The sequence below is a fragment of the Electrona antarctica genome (genome assembly GCF_951216825.1).
Source record: "Electrona antarctica genome assembly, chromosome: 23".
Lineage (NCBI taxonomy): Eukaryota > Metazoa > Chordata > Actinopteri > Myctophiformes > Myctophidae > Electrona > Electrona antarctica.
In genome coordinates this window covers 30,866,876-30,879,110 of record NC_136804.1, presented here as the reverse complement: position 1 = coordinate 30,879,110, position 12,235 = coordinate 30,866,876, and the positions used below count along the sequence as shown (strand labels likewise).

Here is a 12,235-nt window from a genome sequence, read left to right as displayed (position 1 = left end):
CTAGATAAACACACATGAAGAGATGACGTGCATTTGATTTATAGAGAGAGTTTACATTTATTAAAACGTGTTACACCGGAAGTGAACAGAGAGGCAAATGTACATGGAACCCAAATGCGGAGATGAAGTCATAGTAGTGATGTCATAGACTGACATCCAATTACATTGAGCCTAATACACTTGTGCAGTGTGCAATAACCCAGGCGAAGCCAGTACTGTTCTGTGCTCAACACAGCTGGCACCAACGTTGCAATCTCTCTCTACTGCAAGCTTTTAGAACAGTGTGTATGAATGACAAACAATGGTATCGTAAGTTATGAGTTAAGAGTTATACAGTTATACAGTTGACCTTTCACATGTTTACATCTTGTGTTGAATTTGTAACATTTTGAGCCAAAACTGTTTAAAGTAGAATGTTTTTTTGTAATGATATGATGTTATAATGATAAACAATGGTCAAGACAGTCACGTAATGATGTGCTCTGAAAAACCCATATGTTTCTGTGAGTGGTGCTCAAACTATTTAATGTCAAGGATCCCTAGAATGATATGTATTTGGCCGCCGACCCCCATCTCAAAATATGTTGTTCCATTGTTGACAATGAAAAGGACAAATCATAGACGAGCAAATGGGCTAACCAATCACATGTTCATGAGGTGATGTATGATGATGTATAATGATAAGACTCTTCACACGGGTGTGATTATTAGTCTAATAAATGGCTTTTGAAGATTACGTGATATTGGCAGCAAGTCTAGATAGTTAAATTTGTTTACACTAGAGCACTTATGACATAAATTATTTGCAAAACCAACACTGTTTCATACAAGAAACAAGCCAGAATGGATAAGGGAAAGAAACAGTGCCACTGTAACAAGAAACAATAAATTGAAACTGATAATTCATAGAAGAAAGGAGGTTCCCGGTTCGATCCTGGGCTCCCCAGAGTTAGTGTTGAAGTGTCCTTGAGCAAGACTCTGAACCCCTAACTGCTCCTGATGAGCAGGTTGGTTGGTGCCTTGCATGGTTTTCTCTGCCATCGGTGTATGAATGGGTGTGTGAATGGGTGAATTTAATGCACAATCTGTGTAAAGCGCTATATACCGTTAATGCACCATTTAGCATTGATAGCGGCGGCCATTATTATTGAGAGATTGTCGATTGAAATCATACTGACCAATCAATCAAGCATTAAACCAGGCCATATAATAGCTAGTGTATCTCGGATATGTCGGGGGTTAACTACAAACACATACGCACATGCACGCTTTCCACTGGCCAAAAAACAACAAAAAAGCAACATTGACTGGTGCTGGGCTATGTAAGTAAGTATAGAGCACCAAAGTCTGATGTCAATATCGGTAGAGGGCGCAAATCCATGGGTTCATGTACTTTTGATTACTTGCGCAAGTATTGTGGTCGTGCTGTCTTTTTTATGCGTATGCTCGGAGGTATACCGATGTTGATGGTGACGTAATTAAGATGTTTCAATGTCGGGTTATAACTGGCTGTCGATGGTGACGTAATTGTCTCCACCAGGCCGAAGGCATGGGGAGAGAGTATGTTTTGCACTCCGTCCGTGTGTGTGTGTGTGTCCGTCCGTCCTTCCTTCCTTCCGTCCGTCTTGTTACCAGCTAATCTCCGGCACCGTTGGCCCGATCCATGCCAAACTTTGCACACACACTCCCTGGATGCCAACGACGAACCTCTGCCCCAAATATTCCTCAACGGCCTGTTATAGCGCCACCATGAGGCCGATTTAGGCAAAACACATTTCTGTAGATTACTCATACACATTTTATATAATGTAATAATTCGGTATACACTATCTCCATAGTCATGTGATCAACACGGATCTGCACCATTTCCCATCTTCCTTCCTGATTCGCTTCCAAAGCTCACATGATTGGTCCGTTTCGAACAAAATGCCACAAATCACAAACACAGTGTGCAATTTCCGTGAAATTATACACGCACATTTCCACTAGGCTGAGGACGACATGACACAATTTATTTTCCAAACCAGCCTCATGGTGGCGCTATAACAGGGCAATTCCTGTTTTTACCTATAACTGCATCGTTCTGTGTACAACTTTGTATGCGCACTCCCTAGAGGCATGGAAAAACATTTTCCCTGCATCCCTCAACATCTGCCGGTTATAGCGCCACCATGAGGCTGATTTCTGCAAAACACATTGTTTATATTAGTCGCACAGATTTCATCCAAATCTCATGCAAATCGGTATACATGATCTCTGTAGTCATGTGATCAAGACGAGTCTGTTTGATTCTACACTGATTGGCTAAGATTGCCTTCCAAAGTCGTCAGGAGTGGCCCGTTTTGTACAAAATGCTGCACATGTCCTGCTCATCCAGAATTCTATCCTCAGAGATGCTATGAGTGATCTGACTCTGCATTTCCTCAACACAATGAAGAAAATTGTTGCAAAAAACAAACAAACATGTTTATATCACTCCTAAACATTTTGCTAAACATCACACACACTCCTATCCTCCTGGTGGCGACCTGTGCCCAGAAGGGCACTTTTTCTAGTTAGGATATGTTTCAGTGTCGGGTGAATTAAAGGTAATGTCTGTACGTATACATGTATGTAATCTGAAACCTATCTTTATTACGTCACCATCAAAAGCCAGCCAAACGTCACACTCAAAACAAATCCCGTGACTGCTGCAAGACAATTAATTCACTTATCTATAACTGTTTTAAATAAATAATTCGTATCTTGTATAATGTCGCATTTCTTTAAAGGTTTATTTGTTGTTTTAGTACTTAAGTTCAATGTTTTACAGAGAGGCTGAGATTTGAAAGTTCGTAGCGGTCGACAGTACTTGCACGCTCTGCTTGCGCACTGCCTACTTGTTGTGCAATGCGCAAGTAGGCACTCAACAGAGAACAGTTCTAGTTTGCATTGTAATCCCCATAGGTGGATTTTAGAATGCCTCATATAAGAACTGCGTTTGAAAAATAAACAAATCATCCAGGCCGCTTCACTCATATGGATATGAAGAATCAACTGAGAGAAAACGCTAATGTTACTGCTGCTGAATTAGTTACATTTTCGCTAGAAGCAGACTGTATCATATATATGTGATAGATGAGTGACTGACTGTCGCACACGATACAGAGACACCTCCCTGACAATAATGCTGAGACAGCTTGTTTATTTTTGGACCACAATGCTTATAGTAGACGATATCACTACCATGTTATTCTACATAGAGAAATTACTTCCGTGAACCAGGGGAATCGAGGGGATGAGCGAGCGACGTCAGGACTTCGGCGCTCTATACTCTATAGGCTTATTGTCAGTATCAGCCAGAGCGCAGGAGTCTATCCGTGTTTCACGATGTGCTAGACCTCTGGGAGATGGATTGCTGATAAATGGTAAATGGTGCATTTATATAGCGCCTTTATCCAAGGCGCTTTACATAGATTGTGCATCAATTCACCCATTCATACACCGATGGCGGCAGAAACCATGCAAGGCACTAGCCAGCACAACGGGAGCAATTAGGGGTTCAGTGTCTTGCTCAAGGACCCTTCGACACCAACTCTGGGGGAGCCGGGGTTCGAACAGGCAACCTTGCGGTTACCATCCAGAAACTCTACCCCTGAGCCACCGCCGCTGAGGTGGAGTGCCACACCTACCATCAGCTCCCAGTACTTGTGCCGCACCCAAGCCGCGCTGGGCCTGGGGATGCCCTCAATTTGCCTCGTAGGCCAACTCCAGTGTTTTGTACGGTGTGGGCAGCAACCGGAAGCCAGTGTAGGGAATACAAATGGGCGGAGCGATGACATTTTTTGGGGGGTTGAAGGCAGGCGTGCTGTGGCGTTCTGGATCATCTGGTGGGGAATTCAGTTGAGCATGCCGGGAGGCCCAAAAAAAATTGTATCAAAAATGGGGCCTGTGGCCTAACCCTTAGTGCATATAAAACGGGGGTCCTTGAAATAAAACAAACATCATACTATATTTGTTTCATGTGCTAAACATACATTAGAAAGTCAATAGACGTGGCTGCCACATAACATCACGTGGGGTGGTGGGTTTTTTACGTCATTAAAAGTCCATAGACTTGGACGTGATCATTTCCGAAAGCCAGAGACGTCGCTATAGCCAGAAATCCCCCGGGGGGGAGGGGTTTAATCGAAATCCCGGTCTGGGAAGATGACCGGGGCGACAAGGGTCCACAGGTAGAGACCCAGGCCCAGCCAGCTGCAGGTGATTTTCACCCAGACCGTGGGCATGGTTGTCTGCATGGCATGGGTCGACGTTTCGGGGTGGTACCAGTGGGTCAGGGTCATCATGATGTACAGCGAGGCCAGGAAGAGCAGGAAGTGGAAGATGGAGTAGCTGTAGGCCACGCCGTCCTGCTCGTTGTCCGTGGCCTTGCGTGGCCCCGCCTCTCCCGCCGCCTCCTCCCCGCCTTCGTCGCTGGAGTCGCGTGCTTCCCCCAGCGACGTCAGCTTGCTCATCACCTTGGCCTTGCCGGAGGTTTTGAAGACGGCGAGGAGCGTGCAGAACACGAAGATGACCAGGCCGACGATGCCCTGGGGGTCCCACCACTGCACGCGACCTCCTCCTCCGCCTCCTCTCGTCACGATGCTCAGCAGGCTGGGGTTGCAGCTCTGGTTGGGGTTGTTGCTCATGGCCGACCAGGTGAGGTACATGGTGTACAGGGAGATGATCGACGACTGGAGCAGGCCCGAGTGGGGCTGCGCCTCCTGCACGCGGGGAAGCACGGACACCACGGAGACGGCGGCGCTGAGCGCCACGTTGAGGCCGATGAAGAACTTGTGCTCGCCGCAGTCACCGGGCTGCGTGTAGTAGACGTAGAAGAGCACGGCAGCCACCAGGGCCAGCGCGTAGTGGAGCACCGTGAAGGCCAGCAGGCCCGCGAACCAGCGGTTGCTGTCGCTCTCCTCGTTTCTCTCCACCCACGAGCGGTTCCAGGAGTGCGTGAAGTCGACGAGCAGCACGAGCTGCATGAGGATGAAGAAGAAGGAGCCCATCATGCCGACGTAGAACCACACGTTGTGAAAGGTTCCGTCCCCGGGGATGAAGAACGCTCCCACCGAGATGCCGACCAGGACGAGGAACTTGAGGAACCAGAAGCCGTTCTGGACGACGCCGCGCGGGTCTTTGGTGCTCCTGACGCGCACCATGATCACGGCGAAGAGGGAGTAGAAGCAGGCCATGGCGAAACACATGCGGTACACGGCCTTGTAGCCCACGATGACGTCGCAGTTCACCTGGTTCACCTCCACCGCCACGCCAGGTATGATGGCGCCGGTGCCGGTCCCTCCTCCTTTGTCGCAGAAGCCCGGGATCTGTTGGAGGTGCGCCTCCATCCCGGGGAAGATCATGGTGGCGGACACGGCGGTCCCCAGCAGCAGGAAGAAGCAGAAGATGAGACGTGTGAGCGTGGAGTTGTTGGACGGGCAGCAGCTGCACAGCAGGGAGGTCGCCGTGCCACACAGACACGACGCGCAGCTGGCGAGGGAACACGCGGCCAGACAGGCCCCCATCTCGATGACTGCTGGGTTGAAACAAACTGTTGTTCTTCTTGGTGGTCTGATATGTAATGTATATAGCTCTACAGTAGCTGCAAGGAGGAGTTTAATTTTACAAGACGTTAGCTACAAGCTGATGGCAGCGGCTGCACGTCTTGATATAGGCCCATGGTGTGATGTAACACGGACGTAGCACAAACTTTTGTCCAAATATGGACTTTTGGGAAAAATATTTCTTCAATAGCCACACTCCAAGGAACAATTATGTAGGTCAATACCTTACACAGGTGATTTATGTCAAGCTTTTAGTGTGTGTGCACAAACTTTGTCCTACACAAACTGTACAAAAGGCTCAAGTAGTAATTCAGAGGTCAGAGTGACGCCCCTGCGAGCCGCTATTAAACGAGCACCAGGTGTATTTCATTGATTGATAGATGCCAGCACAAGTGTTGTCTAATTTGTTTGAGAGCTCAGTTCAGTTTGGTTTTCCCAGAGAGTGTGCATCTGTGACCACAAGACCATGAGCCCCCTGTAATTGTGCCTGTGCAAATGTCAAAAACATTAAAAAACCCTAAAAGGACTTTCTGACCTCCGTGTCTTAATTGGCACCCCATATTGTTGAATCAATCCTTCACTACGCAAACATTAGATTGCCATTGTCAATGAATGGACAATTTTATGTCATAGTGTGAATTTTACGCCATGATGATGTACGATGATAAACCCCCCGATTTGATTGGCTGAGCAAAATACATATTGAAGATAAAAGTGAGGGCAGAAAAGTGAAGACGTCAAATGTGATTGGCTGGAAGTGGAATGACTTTTGTGATGATTTGATTGGCGGAGCACGGAATGTGATATACAATGATGTATGATGATAAGAGCGCCCCTCACTTCACACGAGTGTGATTTTATTATATTATATTTCTGAGGGGCTCTAGTCCCTCCTATGTCCAGCTTTGAGGGTTTGTGTAAGCATAAACATTGTGTTAACACAAACATTGAATGTCATTGACAATGAATGGCCAGCTTTGAGTGTTTGTGTAAACAGCTGATATCGAAAGAGTCACAGAGTATAATCTTATCTTGGTATTTGGATTGATGAGAGACTTACTTTTAGACACCATGTACAGGTCCTTGCTCGTAAATTGCGACAGAAAATTGGCTTTTTGTATAGAAATAAGGCCAGCTTTCCTGTCATTAGCAGAAAGAGGGTAGTGGGGTAGTGGTAGTAGGGGCTTGAGGCAGTGTTCCTGTCGGTCTTGGATTATGGAGACAATCTATAGACATGCAGCAGCATCCACTCTTAAATCCCTTCTCTGTTTATCACTCATCGATTCGATTTATTACGGGTGATATTATGGTACTCACCATTGTATCTTATATAACAAGGTTGGATGGTCCTCCCTGACAGAGAGACGAGAACTGCGTTGGCAGTGGCACCTGTTCTTGTATAAAGCCATGCTGGGAGATTGTCCTAAATACATCTCATCTTTTCTGAAGTGGGACAACTCTGAGCCCTACCACACCCGGTCAAGTGGTTTCCCCAAATACAAGGTACCAAAAGTTATCTCTGAACTTGGTAGATCTGCTTTTGGCTTCTGTGGCCCTAATACATGGAATGACCTGCAAACGACATTGAAACTGACCACATTGGTACCCTACCCTTGATTAGTTTTAAAACCTTGGTGAGTATACAGACCCCCACAATATGCAACTGTTTTTATATCGTTTTGAAATTTGTCTTAGCTTTTTATTTGTAAACCTATGTATATATATCTTCTGATGTATTGTGATGTTTTTTTTCTTCTATATGATATTGTATTACTCGACGAAAATTAGTTTGATTACTCAGTGTAATTTCGAGAATTAACTAAACTTCAACAAACATTGAATTTGAAATTAAAAAATAAAAACAAAAAATGTACTGCTATGTCATCATGTCATAATATGAATAATAGTCAAAATCACACTTGTGTGACGTGAGGGCCGCTCTTGTCATCATACATACATCAATCAAATCAACATATTCCGTGGTACACATACAAAGTTGTGCATAGGAGAGGCTAGCGTCACATTTTATTGAACAGATGTTGGTAACCGAACATCTTTGTTAGTGAGTTTATTGCCACTGGTGCAATTGAGTTTGTGTGCCAACAAACAAATGCAGACTGCAGAGTGGTGCTCGTGGAGACACACGCAAGCTCATAATTGGCAGGCCAAAAAAAAAAGTTAAAAGGGAAATAAAAAATCTAATAAAAGTTTTAAGGCTCGTGGTAGATATAACTTATTAAAGTGATAGCATTCGGCAGCAAACCCCGTCTCAGTGTCTCCGATGTCATGGACACTGGGCTCACTTACTTCCTGGACTACATGTTGTCTCAGGCTTCGTACACACATATCAGACGAACATGCTCTGTGCTGTCCGTGTTTCATGGCCGCCTCAATGCTTTTCCAATGGAAGTCACGTGGTTTGACCAAACAGTTGTGTGTGATGGGGGGAGGGGGGGCAATCAAACACAAGTGTTTGGTCAAACCATGTGACTTCCATTGGAAAAGCATATATCATATGCATATATCGGTCAGACTGGCGGTTCTGGACAACTGGATGAATGGCCATATATGGGCACTTCACTCTGGGCCACCGCACTATGTACCCAATAGGTTTGAAGTAAATTAGTCAGGCAGCTCCCGAGATGTAGGGAGGACACATGCACACATTTATATAAGGATTTTGTATGTTTGACTTTATTTTTTATGATGGAAGTCTATGGGAGTCGAATGACTCAAGCCAGAGCCATACATATTGTTTTGTTTTTGTTTGATTTCCTCCGAGTCCAGCACCAACTGTAACTAAGCTCTGTGTGCCCGAGTGTGAGAGAACATGGCGTTGGAGCAGAGATGAGGTCGTTTGTTCGGGGAGGGGGAAAGAGGGACAAGTCTATTTAGAAGCATTTACGGTGGACGATGGAAGGACCAGACTCGTTGTATTCCTGCTTGCTGATCCACTGCTGCTGGAAGGTGGACAGGGAGGCCAGGATGGAGCCTCCGATCCAGACCGAGTACTTTCGCTCCGGCGGTGCGATGATCTTGATCTTCATGGAGGACGGCGCCAGCGTCATGAGCTCCCGCTGCATCCGGTCGTTGAGGCCAGGGTACATGGTGGAGCCTCCGGACAGCACCGTGTTGGCGTACAGGTCCTTGCGGATGTCCACGTCGCACTTCATGATGCTGTTGTAGGTGGACTCGTGGATGCCGCAGGACTCCATGCCCAGGAAGGCCGGCTGGAAGATGGCCTCGGGGCAGCGGAACCTCGCGTTGCCGATGGTGATGACCTGTCCGTCGGGCAGCTCGTAGCTCCTCTCCACGGAGGACGAGGCGGCGGCGGTGGCCAGCTCCTGCTCGAAGTCCAGGGCCACGTAGCACAGCTTCTCCTTGATGTCGCGCACAATCTCCTTCTCGGCCGTGGTGGTGAAGCAGTAGCCGCGCTCCGTCAGGATCTTCATGAGGTAGTCGGTGAGGTCGCGGCCGGCCAGGTTTAGACGCAGGATGGCGTGGGGCAGGGCGTAGCCCTCGTAGATGGGCACGGTGTGGGTCACGCCGTCCCCGGAGTCCATGACCATGCCGGTGGTACGACCGGAGGCGTACAGGGACAGCACGGCCTGGATGGCCACGTACATGGCGGGGGTTTGGAAGGTCTCGAACATGATCTGGGTCATCTTCTCCCGGTTGGACTTGGGGTTCAGTGGGGCCTCCGTGAGCAGGACGGGGTGCTCCTCGGGGGCGATCCTCAGCTCGTTGTAGAAGGTGTGGTTCCAGATCTTCTCCATGTCGTCCCAGTTGGTGACGATGCCGTGCTCGATGGGATACTTCAGCGTCAGGATGCCCCTCTTGCTCTGGGCCTCGTCGCCCACATAGCTGTCCTTCTGGCCCATGCCCACCATCACCCCCTGGTGCCTTGGGCGACCCACGATGGAGGGGAAGACGGCACGGGGGGCGTCGTCTCCGGCGAATCCGGCTTTGAGCATGCCGGATCCATTGTCAAAAACCAGTGCGTTGATTTCGCCTTCCATGGGTAGAACTTTTAAGTGAAGGAACTATGCGGTTAAGAGGAAGTACTTTCAACGCGAATGACATGCCACGCGGTTTCCATTCCTTTTATATGGTTTTCACCGTGATGACACCGTGATGTAGGACCATCTTTCATTTGGGACGTGGCAGTGGAAGAAGTCCATATTTGGAAGGCGCATAGACAACAGGTAGGCCGTGCTGCGAGGTCCCTTATCGTTCGGTTTCGTTCCCGCGTCTTTGGCACTACTATTTCAATGCATTTTTGCATAGACAATACCTTCTGGACTTTGGGTTAAAAGTTCTCCGCATAATATCCTGCAGTATTTTGTCACAAGCCAGAAATGTATTTAAAAGTGTATAACCAAAAAACGGAAATCTTGTGCTGCTGTTTTTGCTTGTAAATGTGTTAATATTGATTTTGGCAACACCAAATCTTTCTCAAATGTCATAAATACATTTACCTAACATCTGAAACAAGTATTGGTGCCTTAGTTTACTCATATGTGAACCTAGATCAGGAAATGTAGCAAATTTGTTTAAGAAAACGCTTCAACTTAAGGCACCTAGCACAATGAAACATACAGATAGAAAATGTAGCCAAAAGCTTATGTTTCATACATACAAAAATGTCACAACCTACTGTGTAATGAAAGGTAGAAAAGAAAAGCAGCGCACCTTGGCCCAAAATGGCTGAAAATCTATCAAAATGTTACCACGCCCCCCTAAATTGGAATAATGAAAAAAATGGACAAGACTAAAATTAAATGCACTAAAGGTCAGAATTATTACAACATATGGTATGAAACATTTATACAAGTATCACAAAGTGTCAAAGCATTTGACATTTGCACATTATATTTATAAGCGCTCATAAATAATCATAATACTTCATAGGCTTAATATAACACATTATAACCTAAATCACAACACATTATAAACTTTATTATAATGACTTATAATATCAAGTATTACAATACTTCATAACTTGCTATGTATTCCATGTTTATAACGGATTATACAAATATTATAAGACAATATAATTTTCTCATTCACCCCCCACCCTATCTAATTATTGGACAGTATTAGGATGTCGATATTAATTTTGTAATCATCCTTAGGGCTCCGAATCATAACCTAGAAAGCACAAGTGTAAATTTAAAACATGGTATTTTAGGTATTATAATACTTGACATTAATAAGTCAGTATAATAAGCTTTATAATGGGTTATGATAAAGGTTATCATTAGTACAAGTACTTATATATATAATTATACATGTTTGAGAAAATGATATTGTCTTAAGATTTTTTTATAATGCGTTATAAACATGGAATACATAGCAAGTTATGAAGTATTGTAATACTTGATATTATAAGTCATTATAATAAAGTTTATAATGTGTTATGATTAAGCTAATAAAGTATAATGATTATTTATCAGCACTTATAAATATAATATGTGCTGGTCAATATTGATGGCATCAGGGATCTCCATCCCTGATGATGTCACGTGCCCGACCAACACGCAAACTGACGGGAAATGCACAATCCCATAGTTAACTGCGACCTTTGGTCACAACAAGTATAGAGATGGACATGAAAACATGTAGGTATAGCCTATAAACATTGCCTTATGTATAGGCCTACTTATACCGACAATATGCATATCAAATATGCATGGGTGTATACATGATTCTGTATTCTTGGTTTGTCTCATGTTAAAATCTGCTGATGTAATTATTGTTTTTATTTTTGTCTAACTAAGCTCTGGAAATGTGGTTTTGTAACTACGAAAATGACTCTTCAAATAGGGTAGGCTAGGCATAATAAAGCCTCCTTCAGCCTACACGTTTTCAGTGTTACCTCCGCATTAGCCTCGGAAACCCATGACGTTTTTATTTCCAGGGTTTAAAGCACTGACTGTAAGGACAGTGTAGTTTTAAATGTGATGCAAAGTGTCATGAATGGCGGACTCATCTTCAAGTGCTGTCCCATTCCTTTCACTACAATTTGGAGCCCTTGCAGCCTCTCACCCTCAAGCACTTACAGCTGACGTCACTTTTGTTAACTTAAATTTTTATCCCACGGTTTTGCAACCCATTTTTTCACCCGGTGTCAATTATCTAATGTACAATTTACAATTTCAATTTACAATTTAGGCATTTAGCAGACGCTCTTAATCCAGAGCGACTTACATTAAGCAAGAACAAAAAGCATGGGAATACATCACATATGTAAAATGCATTTATCGCGAAACATGCGTAAGCTAAGAACGTGACTAGAACATATCTATATAATGACACTATACATATAAACTATAACTCCTGGGCGCTACACTTCCTCTGCCAACCTGGAGGGGGGGGGGCAGCAGACTGACCTCATGCTTCCTTCTATGCATGAGGAGTCCAAGCTGCTTCTTTTCACCTGACAGGGGAGTTTCCCCGGCCGGACGTAGCACGTGGAAGGAACAAGTTATTCCGACCAGTTCCTTTCCCCTCCATCAGGCGCCCAGGCTGACCAGGGGGAGGTAGTTTAGAGACCTGGATTACTGCATGTTTTTTGTGAGGGTACCTACCCTAGGGGACACGGGGAGAACATGCGAAATCCACACAGAAAGGCCCTTTCGCCAACC

At 45.3% G+C, this 12,235-nt stretch overlaps 2 protein-coding genes across 2 annotated transcripts; both read right to left on the bottom strand.

Annotated features, from left to right (window-relative positions):
* Positions 1-4,163: 4,163 nt before the first annotated feature.
* LOC306916751 (serine incorporator 1-like) lies at positions 4,164-5,549 on the bottom strand (the record flags this gene model as incomplete). The annotated part of the gene is made up of 1 exon (XM_079494767.1): positions 4,164-5,549. One exon carries the CDS (start codon positions 5,547-5,549, stop codon positions 4,164-4,166), a length of 1,386 nt encoding a protein of 461 aa, XP_079350893.1.
* A 2,930-nt stretch (positions 5,550-8,479) lies between these two features.
* Positions 8,480-9,607, bottom strand: LOC306916226 (actin, cytoplasmic 2-like; the record flags this gene model as incomplete). Its single annotated transcript, XM_079494036.1, has 1 exon — positions 8,480-9,607. One exon carries the CDS (start codon positions 9,605-9,607, stop codon positions 8,480-8,482), a length of 1,128 nt encoding a protein of 375 aa, XP_079350162.1.
* Positions 9,608-12,235: the final 2,628 nt, after the last annotated feature.